This window comes from Pantherophis guttatus, chromosome 1, assembly GCF_059756535.1.
Source record: "Pantherophis guttatus breed Tessera chromosome 1, ASM5975653v1, whole genome shotgun sequence".
NCBI classification, from domain to species: domain Eukaryota; kingdom Metazoa; phylum Chordata; class Lepidosauria; order Squamata; family Colubridae; genus Pantherophis; species Pantherophis guttatus.
In genome coordinates, this window is record NC_142063.1 from 254,668,344 (window position 1) to 254,691,374 (window position 23,031).

At 37.8% G+C, this 23,031-nt stretch overlaps 1 protein-coding gene across 1 annotated transcript; it reads right to left on the reverse strand.

Annotated features, from left to right (window-relative positions):
* Positions 1 to 2,227: 2,227 nt before the first annotated feature.
* On the reverse strand, positions 2,228 to 22,591 carry KIAA0408 (KIAA0408 ortholog). Its single transcript, XM_060692222.2, has 5 exons — positions 22,356 to 22,591; positions 20,703 to 21,011; positions 12,383 to 12,462; positions 10,188 to 11,436; positions 2,228 to 5,147 (listed from the first exon to the last, which is right to left on the reverse strand). The coding sequence occupies exons 1-5, from the start codon at positions 22,491 to 22,493 to the stop codon at positions 5,001 to 5,003; spliced, it is 1,923 nt and encodes a 640-aa protein (XP_060548205.2). The 5' UTR covers positions 22,494 to 22,591; the 3' UTR covers positions 2,228 to 5,000.
* Between the last annotated feature and the right edge of the window lie 440 nt (positions 22,592 to 23,031).

Consider the following 23,031-nt stretch of genomic DNA (forward strand, 5'->3'; position numbering starts at 1 on the left):
TCTCCAATTGGGATGGTGCTTTGATTGGACCATGTGATGGACATGTAGGTGTTGGGCAGGGACTTGAACTTTCCATTGGGTGGGGAAAACCTGGAAGCTTTCAGATTCGGGTTTTCCCAGATGTGTCAATATGACATCTCTAATAAAATGGAACTTTGAGGAAACTCAAGTCTCTGAGTTTTCTTTGGTTGGGAGTGTTACTTGGAACCCTGACAAATACTTTCTCTTCCTAAGTTTTTGTTCCCTGCAAATTTTGGAAGAGTGTGGTCACATTTTTGCAACCATGAATTTTCATGAAAGGTCTAGTTATGACTACACAAATGATTGCCTCAATACGTGTATGTTGATGTGTGTGGGGGACAGTAATAAAAACCAGATCTAGAAGATCCACCAAGCAGGAATTCACTCCTTATATAAGTGGAGAAAATCAGGCCAGGCTGTTTTAAAGGGGATCCTGAAGCAACTAGAAGGATTCAGACTGGGTTTACAGCAGTGATAATGCTGCAGGCAATTCCCATTTAATATTACAATAACAAATAAAGGTTGCTAAGTAAGTAAGAGTTCAGTTGTAATCTGAAGCTAGAAAATGTGGAGAAGCAAGAATAATGCCAACAAAAATACAGACTCCCAATACTAACAATAAAACAAGATGCAGTTTTGTTCTGATTTTACATAAATCAACCAGGTACACAAGGTCAGATTTGATTTCTAAATAAATCAATGTGATATTGATGGGCAAATCCAAAACTAGATTCAAGGTGTTTCCATATGTTTGACAAATGAGCAGAGGGAGTTTTTTTGCAACAGTTGCAACTACTATCCCCAACAACATTTGTGAATGCTCAGATTAGCAAATTGTTCTAGGCTCTGAAAATAATTTCATCTTTTACTGTTCAGGATTTGACAATGGAACGTGTATGTGACAAAAATTCTGGGGTGAACTTGTATCATGTTCTAAAGCTGCTAAATTGCAGCAGTATGGATGTGACTTGGGAAATGCAGAGATTGTTTTAAAAATTATCTTTCCCACTGACTGGAAATTACTGTGAGGGACCCTGGTGGCACTTTTTTGGGCCAGTAAATGGGGAGGCTTCTTATACCAGCAAAGCTAGATCATATTGAGGTCCCCATGTAAGAACAGGAAATCCATTGGTGGAAGGCATTCTGTATTTTCTACATTGCTACAATAAACTGTTATTTTGCCAGTATACAAATAACAGAGTTGTAAGAGAACAAAAAGAAGCAAATATATTACTATGCAGAGCAGTTACACATGTAAAAAAATAACTTGGAATTTATAGGAATTGGAGAAGCCCACATCCTTAGAATTTTAGCTCTCCCTTAAAGAAAAACAAAACTTGTCACTGGAGTTGGATGGGCAATTCTTCATAAAATGTCCAAAGCTTATGGGGGAAGAAAAAAGATTGAATAGTTTGCAGTATTTTTTGTTACTCATTAAAGAAAGGTAAAGATTTCCCATGTCTGGTCATGCCAACTCCAGGGGGCAGTGCTCATCTCCATTTTTTAGCCGAGGGAGTCATCATTGTCCAAAGACACTTCTGTGGTCATGTGCCCACCATGACTATATGCCAAGGTGCACAGAATGCTGTTACTTTCCCACTGAAGTGGTATTTATCTACTTGCCTTTACACGCTTTCAAACTACTAGGTGGGCAGGAGCTGGGATGAGTAATGGGAGCAGCTCACCCTGTAATATGGTACTTGGGTCTTGAACTGCCAACCTTCTGGTTGATAAACTCAGCGTCTTAACCGCTAGCCACCATGCCCCCCTATTTTGTTACTCACTATGAATAGCAATATCATAAAACATGGGAATGTGAAACTGAATCATTGACACGGGGCTCCACATCAGAATAAGACCTATGGATTTCTGTGAGAAGGTTCAATAAAATTAATTACTGCATTATACATGCCAAGCAATTCTGTCCGGGTGTTATGGCAAGGCAATAATAATATAATTTCTGTCTGAAAAATACAACAATTTTCTTCAAGGTTTCATGATTACTTCACAAAAGCAATTGAAGGGTCTCCTTTTCTTTGCTATCTTAGGAACAGACCCCTTAGATATGTCAGAGATGTTATGGCCCGAAATGCTACTTTTTCTCATGTGTGGTGGAGGAGAGATTAAAGACCAAGCTGATATAACAGAACTGACTCTTTGTTCTAGCTCAGCCAGGTAATTGCCATTCAATGATTGGATGGACCCCTAAAGAGGAAGAAGATTTTTAATGACTTTCAATAAGGCAGCTTTGCAGAATTGATATTTCATTCAGTTGCTGGTAAGAGAAATAAACCAGGCTACATACATAGCATATCAACAGCCAACAACACAGAGATAGATTAAGGGAAATACATGCCTGTAATGGCATTCGTCTAGGATTTCTGGCACCACAGCAATCCCATCTGGACGCAATATTTACACACTCTGTCAAGCTTGTGCCAAAATCAAGTGAACTCATAACTGACAGCCATTTCTATCAGTCAGGGAGCAGAATTACGGAGTTGCCTTGGCTATCTGAAGTTCAGTAAAATAAAGCCTTCCTTAAATCAAGCTCAACTTCTGACAGCTATGTAGACATGACCCTTTGTTCACTTAACAAACAGAGTAGAATGGTTTGCCATTGATTTTGGTAGTGGGTTTCAATTTCGGCTGCTACCGGTTTGCTCATGGGAGCGCGCACGCTTGTGCACACAGAAACTTCTGTGCATGCACAGAGATGTCCGAGTGGGTGGGCAGAGCCTCCTGCCGTGGCCGTTACCGGTTCGCCCGACCCGGGTCGAACCGGTAGCAACCCACCGCTGATTGATTTTTTTTCTGACAGTTGTTTTGGATTTCTCATCTAATATAGAGCGCTGGGATTCCTGGTGAGCTTCCATTCAAGTACTCGCCACAGCTGGTTCTATTTATTATGGTAAGCTGGTAGCTGTCGTCTCTGCTGAGTACAAGTCCAAAAAAGTAGGTTCATGGCAGATAGCCATAATATTGCTTATCTATCTGCCTCCATCCTTTAACTTTGCTTTACTAAAGACCAGAATCTCTAAGTGCAGGTAGGCAATCAAATAAGAAAGTAATTGAATCCATATGAAGAAATCCTTATCCAGGAAAATCTTAATGTTAATTCTGTATGTGATTTCACTATTCCTTTAAAACATACTGGGTGTCCCACAAGGTGGACTAGGCTATGAAACCAATATCATATAGATCAAGACTACTTTTATTGTAACAGCTATAGTAACAGAATCTTGCAAATATGAATGTGCTTCCCCTTTGCTCATTTCATCTGGATGAACTAGGGAGAAGCTTGTCAAAAACATTTTCTCACATTGCTTTTTTAGCCTGGGCTCAAAACCTGATTGTGTGGCCGTTTCCTTGTTGACAGCTCTTCCTCCTATCTTTCAAGGCTATTTCCTATACTTTCACATTGAGGCAAATGGAGAAAAAGGCTAATAAGTGGAATTAAAAAACTACATGAGCCATCATGCGATCACAACTACCATTTGTAAAGCTTGTCTCCATGCCATTAATTTATCTGTTTGCACGTCTAGACATTGTTATAATGCACATTTATCTATCCCTGGGTGCAGCTGGCACAAGCGGTCATATCAGGACAAGGGATAAGTTGCATGGAAAGATCTGTGTCTCTTGATAAGTTTAGCTTTACTTTTGAGATGCTGAGTAGACATCTGTCTCCTTCTTTCCCCAGACTCAACCCATGCTGCTGATCAAATAAGCTTCCCAAGGCTGTCAAGAACTACTGCATGTTATCTCCAAGTCCAAAAACAGACTACTTGAAATACTAACTGCTAGGGGTGTAAAGAAGAGGCTTTCCACTTCATGTCCTACTGCATAGGGTTGGTCACAGGGACAGGATGGGCATTTTGACACGATCCAACCATTTCTTCTGATGCTATTATCTGAGTCTAGTTTCTAAGACATATACAGTAATACTGAATGAAATAATAGAAGTTCTTTTTAGAAATGCTTGTACATTCAGGAAAGCTAATACTTATAAGTAGATGCTTTGAATTGGAAAAAAAAATGTTAGTAAAACATCAGATTGAGCATTGCAACATTTCAAGAATGGCAGATTAAAAGTGACACGTGAAGCATGAATGAAAAACCAGTCCATTCAGCTTCTATGACATCATTGCAAATAACTTTCTATCTGCTAGCATGCATTTTTTTTAAAAAATGCATAAAGTTAATTTTTTTTATATTAAATACTAGACCTGTAAAGCCTATAAAAGATATACAGAATGTAAGTATTGGCAGGAATATATTTCCCTGGGATGTATTGGTCCCTGGGAGACATAGCATGTTGGACTAGATGGGCTTTTGCATAATCCAGCAGGTCACTTTTTATGCATTCTCCCAGGGACTATATTGATATATTCATTCATTCATTCATTCATTCATTCATTCATTCATTCATTCATTCATTCATACGTACGTACCTTGAAACAAATCTCAAACTTTGAAAACTGCATGACTATATGTAGGCATCTTGGTATGGCAATAATCTTTTCTATAGTAGTTACAAACTAAATGCACTTGCTATTTCAACACATGCATCTAACATGACATGATCATGCACACAGCATTTCTTCCTACCCTTTGTGGGGGAAGTCAGAATGTACAGCACTCAATTTAAATTAAAAACAGATTAAGGAGATGAATAATGACATGATATTCAAAGAAAAATTACTACGAGTAATATATGTATACATATACATACATACACATACACATTCAGGGAAAAGGGAATCCTTATCTAACTGATAAAACACTGAAGACAGTAAGAATGATCCAAGAATCCAAAGAGTTTTTCAGCAAGTCAAAAAGATAGTTATTATTGACCGATGTAGTAGAGTTGCATAGAACTAGTTCTGGTTGTGAATATGGAAAAGTGTGTTTCAAAAAACATGGTACTTTCACATCAGTCCTGAATCCAGAAGTACGTTCAGACCCACTGAAATGTCTCAAGCCATTTCATTCAAAAGTGTTCTTCTCATTGCTGGTGGTGCTGATGGAGACCTGGAGGCCCATCTGGAAGGTAAGCGTCTGTTTGCTGGGAGAGTTGGCCGCGAGAATGCCTTGCCATTTGACTGCTTGGCCGCCAGAGATACCTATAACACAAATGTGTTTGCTTGGGTTAAGATCTCCAAACAAAACCCTTCAAAAGTATCCAAGGAATCTGAAGAGAATGGCATGGTGAATGTGGTTGGCTTTACAACAGGTGGCCTCAAGCTATTAAAAGATCTGGAGAATGTATCCACCATTTACATAGTAATGTATAGATGTAATGACCAAATAACTCTTGCACATGTCAAAGAAGTATGTGACATGTAAGTAAGACACAAAATGCATAAGTGGCTTTAATTTAGAATGAAAGCAGATTACCCTCTTTTTGCCCCGCCAACTGCTAGAAAGAGCTGAGCTGCAAAGTAAATGGCCATTTGATGACTTTGTCATGCATGCAAATCCTCTGTCAACATGTACTCAGGATCTTAAATGCGTAAACAATTTATTGCACCCTAAAATAAGGCACTGAAGGATTAAATGGCAACTTGTCTGCACATTACCCATTAGGATCTTTGAAGGCTTCCTGAAATTGCTTTTGCTGTATTTAAGTACTTTATGGATAAAAAGTCATGACAAGGTATGCATGTGTGCATTACACTTACAGCCTTTTCACCCATACAAATAGAGACTGAGTTTCACAGTTGTCACCTCCCCTTAAACAGCTTCCATTCAAATTATGCAAAAAATTCTGTATCTGGCTTTACTTGGGTTAAATCTGCATGTTATGTTGAAATGCAGATAATACTAGATGTCTATGGAGATTCTCAATCATCCAGGTCATGGTTGTCCCAAAGATGCTTTTTCAAAAGGCAACTGGACTTCATTTTTCCCTTGAAGTCGTTTTGCTTCTCACCCAAGCAGCTTCCTAGATGAGAAGCGAAACTGCTTCAAGGAAAAACAAAGTCCACTTACCTTTTGAAAAAAGCATCTTTGGGACAACATGACCTGGATGACTGAGAATCTCCATAGACATTTAGTATTATGTGCATTTCAACATAACATGGAGATTTTAATCCAAGTAAAGCACATAATACTAGCTCAATTTTAATTTAAAAGATTTGCCTCAGGTAAGAACATTAAATATTATGTGTGTATTCTTAAATCTCTTCCTTTCTTCTTCCCAATGAAAAATGCAATTAAAAAAAGAGCAGCATTGGCTCAAGGGCATTATGCTGCTCCTAAGCCACAATGATTGATGGTGCCAACTCCTGCCAATGCAGAGATGTGGCTATTTAAAATAATTGGAAAGGATGGGCAGCATTGGTGCCCTTTTAAGTTTTGGTGTCCTTTAAACCTTAGTTTAAAGCTGGCCCTGCTAATATAGGTTTACATACTGAACATACTGCCAATCCAAGGAGACTGTATATATTTTCTTGAAAGTATATCCATGACAAGTTAGTCATGGAATCACTAAATAACTGTATGTATATTACAACTGTAATTTACAAGCAGTTTAGAAATGTTTGTGTTTTTCTCCATTTGTAATTATCCTCACTGTTTCAACACAACAGTAGTAGTTGTTGTGTCTACCTACACACTGAGGTATCCTGTTTTCCCCAAAATAAGACATCCCCTGATAATAAGCACAATCAGGCTTTTAAGTGCATGGCAATAAGGCCAAGCGCTTATTTCAGGGTTCAAAAAAATATAAGACCGGGTCTTATTTTCGGGGAAACACGGTAGACAGCTGCCTACCTCAGAAGATCACACTCAATTCTGGAATTTCTCTTCTGGACAGTTTATAAATCAGCAGTTTGACATAGTTAATCAAGCATCCATCCATATAATCAGGGCATCTTATATTTTTTCCACAAACCATATTTTCCTATAAGTACAAATGCTATCTTTTTCATTATATTATGTATGGTACCATAGATATACCAAAATGATTATCTAAAAGTATTAGTGCCACTGATCCTTTTTTGTCCTGTTTCTGAGGAGAAAACAGTTAAAACCATACATCGTTTTCTAAAAATTTGAGGATATTGATTAAAAATAATGCCATAGCAATTTATACTGTAATAACATAAATAAGGTTAATTCTTGCCGTAATCAAGACTATGTTATCTTCTTGGAATAGCAGGATACATGTTACAGTTAAAAATCATTAAAAAAAAACCCTAATTACTATTTTTTTCCAGTTGAATTCCTACAGAATGGTAAAGCAGCAGCATTTTTCATAGCAGGCCTAGCTTTTACTTACATTCCAAACAGTTGTCTGTATTTATCAGCTGTGGAGGATCTGAGGAGAATAATTAGAATAGCATGCTGCTTGCGCCCTGAAGAATTCTGACTTTGTTCTATGCATATTTTTTGCTGGCTGCCTAGACCCTCGACCAGAAGTCCCAAAGATGCAGTCTGGAAGCTTTATATGACTCACTTGCATCCTTTCTGTGGACTTCAGATCTTATTTCCTATATCTGGGGGAGTTTGGGGGAGTTTTAAGGGGGAAATTTAGGTGCCATTCTGTTGCAGAATGGCTTATGGTTTAAGGGACCATTTCTTCCCTCAAAAAATCCTGAAACTTGTTCCAAATGTGAACCTGGCTCCCACTCACTTTTAGAGCAAACAAAGCAGAGCAATTTCATCTACCTACACTTTAGGTGGTAGAAGATCATCCAAACAATCCCAAAGAGTTGACTATGTATGAAATATCCCTCAACTTTGCTCAGTTTTAGGCATCCATCTTTGAAAGTGGCAGTTCTGCCCTAAGAGACTCCGTTTCCTCTGTTTCATATAAACAAAAAGCCCCCTGGGTTTAGGCAGAATTGTGTTTTAGTAGACGCTTCTGTAGTGCTTCTTTTAACTTCTGCACTTCTCTCTGTACTGATTATATATTTTGGTCGGGTTTAATCACTTTAATTCCTCTTCAGAGTATGTAAATATCAGAATTGCAAATTAAATAAATATTAAATAAAAATAGAATAGAATAGAATAACAGAGTTGGTTGGAAGGGACTTTGGAGATCTTCTAGTCCAACCCCTTGCTTAGGCAGGAAACCCTATACCATTTCAGACAAATGGTTATCCAATCTCTTCTTTAAAACTTCCAGTGTTGGAGCATTCACAACTTCTGGAGGCAAATCGTTACACTTATTAATTGTTCTAACTCTCAGGAAATTTCTCCTTAGTCCTAGGTTGCTTCTCTCCTTGATTAGTTTCCACCTATTGCTTCTTGTCTTGCCCTCAGGTGCTTTGGAGAATAGCTTGACTCTCTTTTCTTTGTGGCAGTCCCTGAGATATTGGAACACTGCTATCATGTCACCCCTAGTCCTTCTTTTCATCAAACTAGATATACCCAATTCCAGGAATTGTTCTTTATATGTTTTAACCTCCAGTCTCCTAATCATCTTTGTTGCTCTTCTCTGCACTCTTTCTAGAGTCTCAACATCTTTTTTACATTGTGGCGACCAAAACGGGATGCAATATTCCAAAAGTGGCCTTACCAAGGCATTATAAAGTAGTATTAACACTTCACTTGATCTTGATCTATCCCTCTGTTTATGCAGCCTAGAACTGTGTTAGCTTTTTTGGCAGCTGCAGCACACTGCTGGCTCATGTTGCCCGATGGGAGCTGGCTTTCTCAGGGACTATCTATACAAAATGAGTCTGTCTGATCTGTTAGTCATCAAGCAATGGTTCTGCTCAGGGAGCCACCCCAGCATGAAGTGAGGGGGCAGGAACCAGAAGACAGGCCTTTTTGGCTGTAGCTCCAGCTCTATGAGATCAAGAGAGAGCTGGCCTCCTGCCCTTATACCTTACAGGGGGCTCTTAAAAACCTTCACTGTTAAGCAGCCCTTGGAGACCTTGGAAACTTAGTGGGAGAGCACCATGCCTGTTTTATTAATGTTTTCATTACTTTATTGAATTAATGTTTAGACTATAAGATTGCCAAGAGTGGGACAACACAGATGTTACGTTAATACTGTAGATAAATGAAATATTATATTACTAATTGGAATGCATTATCACTTCAGCCTAGTCCTGGAAGTTTATTCCCAAGAAAAGACTGTGTATAGTTAATTGTACAACTTATCATAACTAAATACACTATCTACAATATTCTTTCTGCATTTATTTTAGAATAGGCCCTTGGACTTATTTTTGTTTAAACACACATCTCTGCATCTTCATGTAGTTGGTCCAGATTGTGTGCGTTCTGCTCTTTTTAACAACTCTGCTGTGGTTTTAAAGAATTTAGGGATCAAAATTCTGTGCAGAAGAGAAATAATAAAGAAACCTGGACAACATTTTTACCATGGTTGTCTATGTAAAATGCATATGGAATACAAGTGTCTGGCATCCGATATTTAACTTCTAACACCCAGTTACACAGTTTGCTTTATGACCTTGACTTGGCCACTGTGTCCTCCTACCACCTTCCTGTTTAGATCTTGGCTTATTAAATCACTTTCTCAACCTTTCTTTTCATTTCTGTCCACCGTTATTTTTATTTCAATACTTCTGAGCCCTAGCTGACTACGGGCATCCATCCTGGTTCGGAGTTGGGAGTTTTAATTTTGTTTTCTATGTTTTTGTTTTTGAAACTGTTCTGTTTTCTGTTTCTTTGATGTTGCACATTGCCTAGAGTTCTTTGGAACTGAGAGGAGGGGTTATAAAGTAAAACAATAAAATAATCTTGCTCACTCCCATCCCATACAGTTTGATGGTTAATGGGAAAGAATACGCCTTTCCTTTTCTCACACTTAAATCCAGGATGAGGAAATTGGCACTCTGCTCAGTGAACACCTCAGAATTCTCACTTGATTCATTTTTCAGGGACAGTGTCTCTCCAGGGATCTACAGATAGTAGTCATGCCTGAATCTCAACTTGACAGCTTTCTGAACAGGCGCTAAGCCATCATCCTTGGATGTAAATTTGAGATAGGAGGTGTCAGCAGAAAAAGATACTTGGCAACCAGCATCAGCCCCCATAGATCCTGCCCCAATCTTCATGACTGGAATTCAGATGTAGGTCCTGAAGTCCAGTTTAACAGACTCAATGATATGTTTCAAAATTTTTGAAGGATAACATGTGCAGTTTAAAGAAGTTAAAAGTAGACCAATGTCATGTTCAAAGCATACCTCAGGAAATTTCTGCTTCTCTTTTCCATGCTTGGTATACAGTCCAAGGTGTCTCACTGAACTCTTCTGCTGCTCCTGCTTTCCTTGCTCTGTCTGGATTACTGGATAATGACCCATTTTTTTGCAGCTGCCCTCAGTAAATTCAGCCTGCACTTGTTTTTCATAGTTTTTCAGCAACTTCTCAACAACACCATAGTTGGACCTTGAATCAGCTGATCGTGGACGACCAGACAAATTACTTGGCCTCCAGTCATATTCATGAAGCATGTGCTGGTAGCCACTTAAAACTCCATTTATTTGCTTTTGTTGTCGTTTTGTTTTGACATCTTTACTGGGCCTGTTTGCTTTTTCTTCCTTCTTTGAAGACAGCTTGGAATTCAAATCGTAAGTCAACTCTTCATTTGGTGTCCCATTGTTCAGACTGTCCAGCAGTCCACAGTGGGCTTTAGGAACACCAGGCAGCTCTGTTTGGTTCTGCAGCAAACATTTTTTACCTTTATCTGTATGAAATACAGTCCGGTTGAACTCATCAATTTTAGCTTCCAGTGTTTCATTGCGTTGAGTTTTTCCAGTTTCATACCCAGAATCTTCCAGTGTATCACATGCTACAATGTAAGAATTACTGGTACCATGTCCACTACTTTGAAATTTGGGATGCTGTTTTGGGGTCATCATATATCCATCAGAAGAACACTTCTGGAGAGCATGTCTGGAAGAGCCATTTTCAGGTCCATTTTCAAATTTACTTGCCTCACAAGACCACACACTGTGAAGAATTGCTGCTGGAAGTTTGCGGTCATTATGCTGATCCTGATTTTTGGTAGGCCCACTAAGAGATTTACATTCATCTGACATTGTCAGTGGAGCAGCTGGATAGATTAATGGACTTCCATCTGGATGTTCTTGGGTTGTGCAGCTATTTCTTTGCTCAACATGCTTAGCTAATGCTTCGGAAACATCTGCAAGAGAGCTTGTCAAATGCCGAGAGGTGCTTCTGGGGGGAACAGGAGGCCCTTCTTGTCTTTGCCAAGGCAAAAAGCTGGTTTCCTCAACCTCAGAAAGAGCAGTTGATGGAGTTTCCTTCAAATGCCTGTTGGTGCTAATCAGATTCCTTCTGTTATTTTGCTTTTCCGTCTCAGAGGCAACTGCAGCCAGTGATGGGCTCTTATAATATACATGACTTGTCTCTTGGGTGATCGATGCATTCCCACTTTCAATGGATTCTCCAAGGAAAGGAAAATTTTTTTTCCTGTATGGGGAAGAAAAACAGTTAAATAATAAATTATTTGAAATTAATAGAAATTATGATGTTAGCATCATAAAGCCGCAATTTTCCCCCAACTGATATCAAAGAAGTACAATTAAAGATTTGTCCTGTACTTCTAAAAGTACCTTTCATGCCACTCAAAAACTCAGGAAGTCTTTTGGCAGTTTCTCAGTCACTTCTTGGGGAGAAACAGGATGTTCTTGGAGGGGACAGTGGAGCTATGTTCACATCCCATGCTTATCTTTCATTTATCTAATTATGCTTCCTGACTTAATTAACTAACTCAATGATTAGTATGCACAGCTCTTTGAACCATAACTAGTCCTGCTGATTGGGTTTCTATCACACTAATCAATCTAGTCCAGTGATGACTAACCTTTTCCAGACTGAGTGCCCAAAGCATGTGCAGGCACGCACAAATGCATGTGTGCCCAAACCCCCTAAATGCAATGTACGCAGAGCCCCGTACATGTGACCCGCCCCTGTGCATGCACTTGCTGCCTCCTGCACATGTGCGCCCATGGCCCCCCACATGCTCCCCTCATGCATGCACTTGCTGCCCTGCCACATGAGCCCCGCCCCTCCACGCATGCGCGGCAGAGACCTGAAGACCAGCTGGCCAGCGGGAGGCGCACGCACATGTACGGTGGAGCTGAATGGGGCGACGGCTCGTGTGCCATCAGAGAGGGCAGTGTGTGTCACCTCTGGCACGTATGCCATAAGTTCGCCATCACAGATCTAGTCTATTATAGAAATGTATTACATGCTCATAAGTGTCTGTCTAATTTCTATCATGGGATGAATGCTTCTGCAAAAGTGCTGGCAGCTTTCAACTCAGGAAACTTAATTTCAGGCAGAAAGTAGGACTTGGGGTACTTTATCTTCTTTCATTAGAAGAGCAAATCTTTTTAAAATTGGATCATTTTACCTTCTATGGTTGGCTTTCTTACGGATTTCTTCTTGGTAGGTGCACAAGTCTTCACTTACTTTGGCAAGTTCTTTAAGGGCCTTGAGAAATAGAAAGTGCAATATCTGAGTATAATTCAGTTCCTATAGAATATGTAGAATAATGTAGAATTATGTTATTGGGGATGTCCAATCTTTCTAAATATAGACAAGCAACTAAATTATGGCTTTATTATGTTCATGATTTTGTGCTACAGCATTTTCTTGTGAACCACCTTGGTACTTATTGTAGAAAAGCAAGATTTAAGTTACCGAAATAAATCAGAAGTAGCTTTTTATAATTCTTGGACACCAGCTCAGGAAAACAAACAGCAAGATATTTGGAGAATTGTAATTCAAAATATATATTTGACATCATACCACTCATATCGGCAAACAAGCTAGCCCACTACATTCTGCCATTTGCAAATCATGTGCCAACTCTTAGCTAGGAATTTTTTATTATTATTATTATTATTTTTTTTTAAATTTGATTTATATGCCGCCCTTCTCCGAAGACTCAGGGCGGCTTACAATGTGCTCAGCAATAGCCTTCATCCTTTTTTGTATATTTATACAAAGTCAGCTTATTGCCCCCACAAACTGGGTCCTCATTTCACCTACCTTAGAAAGGATGGAAGGCTGAGTCAACCTTGAGCCTTGGCTAAATTCGAACCCTGCAGTAATTGCAGGCAGCTGGTCCTTAATAACCAGCTTAATAACAGGGTGCCTTAAACCCCTGTACTACCAAGGCTCTTCTAGAAATTCTAGAAATTGTGGTCCCAACACAGCACAAGGACATATGATGGGGAAGACCCATACTTTCACTGTGTTTACTCCTCCCACTGCCATTGATTTCAAAGCATAGGGAATATTCTGAGAACTCCATGGGCTATTCTCCAGCACCAACTGAACAATGCAAAAAAAAATAAAATCCTCAACTGCCTAGTCCTCAAAAATCAAAAATCTTCTCTCCCCTCGTCTACGCAAAGCATAAAATAAAACAAATGGTTTTTGGCCCTTCCACAACTTGCAACAATAGGAAGTTACATGAGAGATGATGGCTTGTTAAAGAAAAGCCAGACACACTCACATCACCTTGCAATGATCATAGAGCTGCATAGGAAAGCATCTGAAGTTATCATGTCTATTAATGGTTTGGCAACTAAATTATTTCCCAATCCTTTAACAATGGATTCAGAGAGAGAAATAGAGGCTGAACAATGGGTTTGTGAACACTTACACAATCCTACTACTGTCAGGTTCCAAGAAAACCATTTTAAAATGCAACTAGGACTGAAACAGACTGTTTTCAGTATTTGCAGATCTTCACCTTTTTTTTTTTTTTGCATATGCATGATAACCCAATTCTGTCAGTTTCCTCCTTTTCTGTTCTGTAATACCATTCAAACTTAGGGTATTTCCCCCCTAAGCAACTACTTTAAAATGAAATTGCTTACTTGAATCCAGGAACTAGGAAACAAAGGGAGGCAAGAATTTCTGCTTATAAGGGAATGGGTAGACTGCAAGCTCTATTACTGCAAAAGAAAATAGCAGTTTTGTTCTGGTTTTAAATGAACTGGCCCAAAGCCAGGAAAGAAAAAGAGGATTCAGCATGAGAATCAAGCGAATATCATCTGATCAGACATATACAGAGCCAGTTTTGAGCTGTCACAAAGTCTTTGTGAGGAGACACCCTCTTTTTCCATTTCTTTGAGCTCCCCCCCCACCTTTTAAGCATTAGCTAGCTTTGTGCTGCATAATCATTGGCATAACTGTGATTACTGAAAGTCCAGATCCTCTTATTAATCAGGGTTTATAACTAGATTTTTGTAGCATCATAGTGATGGAGTCTGGCTTACCTTAGCAATGATAAAAGACTGGGCCTTTGCATTTTTAATTTCCAATTCATATTTCTTAAGCAAATTTATATATATATTTTAAAGTGAATGTGTTGACTTTCTTGCAATTCACAAATCATTAGAGTAATGGAACAAAAGATTATAAGATCAGAAAAATCAGGAAAAAAAATGTAATAATAAAAAAAAAACCTATGATTAATGCCATGAAGAGTGTTGCAATATTTTCAGGATCAGACTCAATAATAATAATAAGAGTTAGAGGTTTAAATATATTTCTCTTTAATTATAATAGGCATTCTATATTCACTGAATATTCACAGATAGAAGCAAAGAAAATGGTGAAGGTGGCTCCTTATATATACAAAGGGTGGAGCCAAGAGTGGGAGTGGTGAATTATGAATACATTAAGAGTCAAAGAATAAGTTAACCCCTGATATCCCATATATACATTATTTACACATTAGGGAATAAGGCATTTACATCTGACAAATCCCCCTCTAAATGCCGGTTCGCTATACAACACCAATTACATTCAGATTCAGGACAATATAAGACATACAATTTGGAAGTTAAGTATTTGTGCTGTTTAGAAGGTAAGGGCTTCGTCAATATGTCAGCTAATTGTTCAGAGGTATCACAATGCACTGCTTTGATAAATCCATCTTGAGACAATTGTCTCACATGCTTAAATTTTATATCTATATGCCTGGATCTTTGTCCAATGGCATCGGATCTAGATATTTCAATGGCTGCTTTATTGTCTTCATGCATAACAAAAGGCAAAGCAGGTTTTTTCCAAACATCTGAAATTAAATCATTAAACCATACAAGGTTATTTGCAGCTTTGGATAAACAAACATATTCCGCTTCTGTGGTTGAAGTGGCTACCAGTTCTTGTTTACCAGTGTACCAGTAAACTGGACAGTCATTTAACAGAAAAATATAACCAGAAGTACTTTTTCTGCATGATATATCTCCAGCCCAATCCGCATCTGCGTAACATGTAAGTTTTGGTTCTTTATTATCACTAGGTTCTAATACTAGGCAAAAGTCTAATGTACTTTTCAGATATCTTAAAATTCTTTTGACAGCTTCCCAGTGATACATTGTTGGTTTGCTAACGTGCCTTGATAATAAATTGAGTGGTAATGCAATATCTGGTCTAGTCCAATTAGATATATAAAGAAGTGAACCTATGACTGATCTATAAAATGTATTATCCTTGAATTCAGGGGAAGATTCATCAGTATTTCTAAGGAAATCAGTTTGCATAGGAGTATCACAGGGTTTGGCATTGTTTAAATTGCATTTGTTTAGAAGTTCAATAATCTTATCTTTCTGAGTAAGTTTGAATCCCCTTCTAGTTTTGTTAATTTGAACACCAAGGTATTTGTTTACTTTACCTAGAGATTTCAACGAGAAATGTTCATTTAGCTTGTTTACAAAGATTTCTCTTCTCTCTTTGTGTTTTCCTATATATAAAATATCGTCTACATAAATCAATACAAATTCAATGTAATCATCACTCTTTTTGACAAAGAAACAGTTATCAGCAGTGGTAGCGTTGAAATCCATGGTCTTAAGTACTTTTACCAAGCAATCGTACCATCTTTTGCCAGATTGCTTTAATCCGTATAAACTCTTGTTCAATAGCCAAATTTCATTTTTATTAGTGTATTGACTGTGAGGTGCTCTTACATATATTTCCTTATCTAGTTTTGCGTGTAGATACGCAGTCTGTATGTCATATTGAAATACATCAAGATTGAGTGCGGATGCTACTACTAGAGCTGTTTTAACACTCTCTGTTCTTACTGTGGGGGAGTACGTGTCAGTATAGTCCTCCGGATATTTTTGTGCATAACCTTGTGCAACCAATCTAGCTTTGTATAGGGTATTGCCTCCTTCTAGGTTCTTAATTTTATAAATCCACCTGGTACCAATAATTGTTTTATCTTTAGGTGCAATCGCAGGTGTGAATACATTTAATCCTTGCAAACTTTCCATCTCTTTTTTCATAGCTAGTTCCCATTTTTCTTTTTCTTCACGAGGGAGTTTTAATACTTCCTCATATGTATTAGGTGTTATTTGTTCACCATCCATATGCATTATGTAATCTCTGTATTTATTTGGTATTTGATTTCTGTTGTTCCTAATAGCTCTTTCAGGTTTGCTATGGTAGTCATGCAAATATCTTGCTTCCTTTTTTGTTAATGTGTCTGTCTTTATTTTGTGTTGACTATTTGTCCATGTTTTGGTTTTGTTTTTATTTTTGTTGATATTTTGATTTTCTATTGTCCCTTCCTCACGAGATTTTGTATCTTTGCATTTATTTGGAAATATTTCATTAAGATGTAATTTAGACCAGTTGGCCTGTTCATGGAACACAGCTGTTCTGGAAACTATAAATTTGTTATTATTATCAATGAATCTGTACCCTTTGGTGCCAGTTTCATATCCCATAAATCTTAGTCTTCTGGATACGTTTTCTCCCTTTCTTCTCAACTGTTTAGGTATGTGTACATCTGCAGTGACCCCAAATATGTGCATGTGTGCTAATTTTGGTTTCCTATTATACATCACCTCATATGGTGTCTTATTCACAATACTGGACCAGGTTCTATTTTGAGTGTAATTTGAATAATGTAAGGCTTCTGACCAAAATTGTTTGCCTAAACCAGCATCCTCTAATGTGCACCTAATCATGGTTTGTAATGTGGAATTCTTTCTCTCTGCAATCCCGTTCTGGAACGCAGAAAATGGACTAGACGTGTAATGTAGCATTCCTCTATCCTTTAACCATTGGGAGAATTCTTTAGACATGAATTCACATCCCCTATCTGTCATAATTTGTTTTATTCTGATATTATGTTGTGTTTCTATGCGTTTGTAAAATTCCTTAAATTTTTGAAAGGTTTCATCCTTGTGTTTTAATGTGTAAACAAAACCATAGCGACTGTAATCGTCTACTATTGTTAGGAAGTAACGTTTTCTATAAGTGATTGATGGAGTTAATGGGCCAACTAAGTCCATGTGTACTAAGTCAAAAATTTTGTTAGTTGATCTGGTGGATTTTTTTGGCCTGGGACTAGTTTTTAGTTTAGTAGATTTACATACTGAGCATTCCAAATAATTTTCACAATTTTTTATTTTGACACCTTCTGCGTGTTCAGTCATTTTTTGTACTACAGGAAAACTTGCATGTCCTAACTTCCTATGTAAGATGTGAGCACACTCGTCATGAATTGGTTTACCTATTTTTGGTTTCTTCTCATTGTGTGTATCTGTGTGATCATGAGATATTTTACATTCATCATTGTCACTGTTACTAATATTTTCATCATCTGCCTCAATACAATCTTCCATATTTGAATCAATGTTATGTAACCATCTTTCTTTTGTTATCAGATAGGGTAGGCCTCCTTTAATCATCACAGTGCCTACATTTGTTTTATTCTTCTCTAAAGTTGCTTTTCCCTTTGAGAAAACTATATTGATGTCAGAATCTCTGCTTAGTTTTATGGCACTTAGTATGTTATGAGGTATTTCTGGTATTAACAATACCCCCTCTATTTTTCCTAGACCAGGCAAGGTCACATTCCCTCTGCCTAATACTTGAACTTTTTCTTGATTAGCTACCTTTATTACAAACTTATCTTCTGTAAATGAAGACAATATATTTTTGTTATTAGTGGTGTGATTAGTTGCCCCAGAATCAATAAGCCAATTATTGTTCTCATTTTGTTGCGTTTTAGTGCTGTCTTGTTTATTTAGTCCATTCAGTGAACCAGATTTTCTCTCTTTTGAATTTTCTCTGCCCCCTCTACTTTCTCTGTAATTTGGTGGGCTTCTATATTTATGTCTATCTGTGGAAGACTGTCTATAATTGTATTTATTCCTATATTCTGACCTATGTCTTTCCTTTGAAATTTTGGGACAATCTCTTCTATTGTGTTCCCTGGACCCACAATTGTGGCATTTAAAAGTTTCATTATATTTTTCTTGGAAAGCTACCTTCCTAAAAGATTTGTGTTCTGTGTGATTGCTATAACGATTTTTTCTTGAATTGTCTTCTGCTATCAATTTGTTAGACAGACTTTCTATTGATAAATATCCTAGATTGATGGTGTCTAAGTGTGACATAAAACTATCCCATGATGAATCAAGTGAGTTGATAATAACACTTTTCATTGTTTGATCTGAAATCACTTCCCCCCTCAAATGCAGCTCAGCTCTTATTTTGTTTAAAGATATTAAATGCTCACTTATGGAAACCCCTGGTTTTACTCTGGAAGAAAAGAAGTCCTTAGACATTCTTGTGGTGGTAGCTACACTATCGCTGTGAAACAAATTAAACATGCGTTGAATTATTTCTGAAACAGTTAGATTTGGTTTGATGCTATGATACATTGCAGGAGACACGCTAGATATTATTAAGAAAAATGCCTTATGGTGTAAACAATCTATTTTTAAAGTCCAAGGTCTTCTTGGGGGACTAGTGATAAAAAATAGTAAATTTTCTTTCATAAAGACAACCTGGAGCTGTTGATACCATTCTTGCAAATTAATGCCATCAACCCTAAGTTTTGGGAAGTCACTGGGTAAGTTTCCCACATTATTTTGTCCATTACTTACAACCTGAGGTAGTCCGTGGTCTCGCAAGTGTAGGAAATTGCAAAACGGCATGGGGATGCTCGCAACGAGTCTGCGCGGTTCTCTGGCCAGTTCAAGTCTTTCCGGACCGTCTACGTAGTTTCGCACATGCGCGTTATTTCATTTCTTCTTTGGCGTCGTCGTGGAAGGTTCTCTCCATTGTAGCTCGCTCGCTCCGCTCCTCTTCAGACGAGTCGGTCCCTGGCTCGGTCTTAGGAGTTCTGATGGCGGCGACTGTTCTTCTCTTTCTTTTGGGTGCGTTGGCACTTGCTTCGGTCTGCGGTGTAGGGCGGAATCGACATGGCTCTCTGGGCTCGGGCGTCGTCGCTCTCGAAGTCAGGATGGGAGCGTGCAGGTCTTGAAGTATCGGCTTGTTCGCTTGCTTCTTTGTTGGCGCTTTGGAAATTTTTAATTTTGGCCCGAATGCGGCAAAAAGTGTCTTCATTGCTGACTTTACTTGGGATTTTGTTAAGTCGTCTTCACTTTCTGATTCTGGCTCTTCCGAAGAGTTTGAATCCTCCTTTTCACTTTCGTTGTCTGATAACGTTTTTCGCGCCAGAAATTTTGAACTGAGCATTTTGATTGGCTCTGCTTCGCTCACTTTGGAGGCTTGTTGAAACCAAGATGGCTGCCATTCAAAATTTCGCGCGGGATCACATTTTTTCTTTTTCATAACGACTTTCTCTGTAGTCATATCACTCACAGTTTTTTGGTCTTTGGGTTTCTCTTTAGCGATGTTTTTCTCTCTCGCTGCTCCGCTGTTCTTCAGCATTTCTTGGAGGTTCGCGATGAGGCTTTCATCATTCTTCTGGCTTTTTAATAACTTCAATATCTCTGACCTGAGTTCGTTATTTTCTATTTCGATTTCCTCCTGGCCATCATTTTCATTTATTAATTCTTCTTCTTCAGTGGTGTATTCTCCGGATTCTCTCGAAATCGCGTTTGTGGATTCGTTGATTATTTCTTGTTCAGTTTCTATTTCTTTGCTGTAGGCCCTGGTGTTGGGCCTATCTTTCTTAGACATTTTTAGGTATTTATTGAGTCAATTAACCATCCTCTGCTACCAGCTTGTTGCAATATTTTCAGGATCAGACTCAATAATAATAATAAGAGTTAGAGGTTTAAATATATTTCTCTTTAATTATAATAGGCATTCTATATTCACTGAATATTCACAGATAGAAGCAAAGAAAATGGTGAAGGTGGCTCCTTATATATACAAAGGGTGGAGCCAAGAGTGGGAGTGGTGAATTATGAATACATTAAGAGTCAAAGAATAAGTTAACCCCTGATATCCCATATATACATTATTTACACATTAGGGAATAAGGCATTTACATCTGACAAAGAGAATGCTTTTTTTCCCCAGAGGTCAAACTAAAAGATGGAGAAGCATTTTACAAGGTTGGTTCCTGCTTCACACAGACCTAACATAATGACTATATCATGCCACCAACTGCTTAAGAAGTTCCATTAAAATAGCAACAAACTAAAGGGAATAGAAAAACATTGATTGACAAGTTCCAGAAACCTCTGCATTTAGTGAAGATATTTTTGGTACAGAAGACCTACATTCATATTCATGCAGCTATAGTTAGCATGTTCTCATACTGATTTAGTTCCAGTTAGGACAGTCAGCTGACCCACTCTTGTTACTTTCTAACTGGTTTAGAAAAGATGAGCTAACCACATTTAAGTAGTCAATAATAAAACTACTGCAGTGTTACAGGGTGAAGCTTGGTTAACATGCAACCTCAGTGAAATCACTCACAATATGAATTTACTCACAATGTTGAGATCCTGAGTGTAATTCTTGGTTGTTTTCAAATCTACACAGTCTTCAGACTCCTTAGAATTTTGAAAAGTGAGATGATCTTTTGCAAAAGCATGGTTTCGCCTTTTGTTTTTCGCACACTTGCTTTCCTTTTCGGCTTGGCTTTGCAAACTCTCTTTATCTGGCGAACAGCTGTACAATCCTGGTGGGTCACTCCATTCTAAGGTGGGGGAGCAAGCCTGTTGCTCTGCCTTGTTATGAATGGGCTTATTCTCTGAGATACTCATATTGTTTTCACGCCTTAATTTTACCTCCTGGTAAAGCTGGAAAAGAAACAAAACGTCTCTCATAGATAAGCGATCATACATATGATCATACATACATCTGATTAAACAAAGGAAGTCATCTGTTTTTGGGGCACGAAATCATTGATTGGCTTAACTATCTGGAAATTTTTCTTTTACTTAAGAAATAATATTACAAGAAGGGCTGCAGCACATTTCCTTCTCATAGACTACAAAGAAAATCCCAAAACTCTTAAAATTTTGGTTGTTTCAAACATATAGCATGGAATGTATGTTTTCTGCCAACCACAAGGAGTTCTGACCAGACTCCAACTATACCCCTAATACTGTATCAAATCAGCTCTCAAACCGAAGTGTTTCTGAGTTAAGGTGGAATAATTACAGTGGCTACAAATGAAAATAAATGTGCTGAAATGGTACACAATCATTTGGAGAAATAAATAGCATCCGTTACAAAAACGGTGGCAATTCATAAAATGCCACCATAGATAAACAAAATGCCCAATGGATAAAGCACCAGAAATATCATTACAGTAAGAATTTTTTGTGGATCTAAGAAAAGCAGTAAGGGAGATGACTAGGGACCAATGAACCTCTAAATATGGGATGAAAATAATTAAAATTTTATCAGCAAAAGACATGCAAAATGCATGCCAAGAAACAGTCAACCATTTTGTAATTTCCGATCATTATCTACTTACACAAATAAAAAGTTAAATGCACCTACTGGTTTATCTGTGTTTATCTGTTCCTCAGTTTTAAAGAATGTGGTTGACATGAAATACAGTATCATGTTTATTTAAAATAATGTAGGGAATGTTAGGTATTAGTTCTGTTGCAACGAATAGTTTTACAGAGCAAGACACAATGGATCTACATAGAAAAATAGCCAGTGAACCCTTTTAAATTGTAATTCCAGGTTAGTAATGGAACTAACAGCTTAGAGTGATTACCAAAAAAATGGTTCCATCGTGGTTTTCACTACAGTATGTACAGCCATTTGTCAGGAATGCTTCAAAGTAAGATAGAGTTAATATAGAATAGTATAGAATGGTGCATATGCTCTCAGTGTACATAAAAGAAAAGATACATATATGTCCTCAACTTCATTATCCTACCTATAATTCCCACATAAAGCAATCAGCAAAAAGCACGGCTAAGAATTTTAAAAACTGAAACCTAGAAAATATTGGAAGCATAAGATCACAGTATCATCCCCCAACTTTAGAAAACAGTGGGCTGATAAATACTAACCAATCCGTTGCAATGTAAAGTCTTGTGACTTTTTTAAAAAAAAAACACAACAGTATCACCACATTAGTTTGGACATTGTTAGCTGATGTTGAAAATAATCCACAATACCTCTTCTATTTTCTTCTGCATGACCTTCCACTGGCATTCCCATTCTTTCCTTTCACTGTCGAAACGTTCCAACAGTTCCATCTTCTCTTTACTCCAGTTCTTCTCAGTCATGTGCTCTAGTTGGGTTTGAAGATCCATAGCGTTGCTGGGTCAGTAGAGGAGAGGATGTGTCCTTCTCTCTTCTCTTCTGAGCTTTTCTTGGAAAGTGGGGATGATGATATTAGAGCAAGCTTTGTTTGTCTTGGGTTCCACCTTCTTTTTCTGGGTGAGAGGAGTAGAGGAAAACAGGGAAAGGAACAGTGAAAAACCAAAAGATACTATTGCATTAAAGGTTAGTTTACAGACTGTATTCTATAAATTCTGCTTGCTTGTTTATATATTTACTTATAACATGTAGAATGCTATCCCTCTGATGGCATTCTATATTTTGATGATTCTGGGCAGCTTTCAAAAGAAATGTTTAAAAATACAATAAAATATCAAAACAAAAAAAACCCCAAAATAATTAAAAAAACATAATCAATATACTGTTGATTTTTGAATTTTAAAAAACACACACACAAGCAAACATTACAAAATAGACTCATATATTGCCCCAGCCCAGTACACAGGAAAAGAGATAGATCTTTATAGCTATATGAAATAGGGTTGGGACACAAGATGAAAAAGAAAAAAA

Excerpts from the sequence above, each read along its gene's own strand:
- KIAA0408 (XM_060692222.2), bottom strand. The coding sequence starts at position 22,493 with ATGGATCTTCAAACCCAACTAGAGCACATGACTGAGAAGAACTGGAGT. Across the intron at positions 12,463-20,702 it reads ACACTCAGGATCTCAACATT|GCCCTTAAAGAACTTGCCAA; the intron begins GTGAGTAAATTC and ends CTATTTCTCAAG. Across the intron at positions 11,437-12,382 it reads AAGAAAGCCAACCATAGAAG|GAAAAAAAATTTTCCTTTCC; the intron begins GTAAAATGATCC and ends TTCCCCATACAG.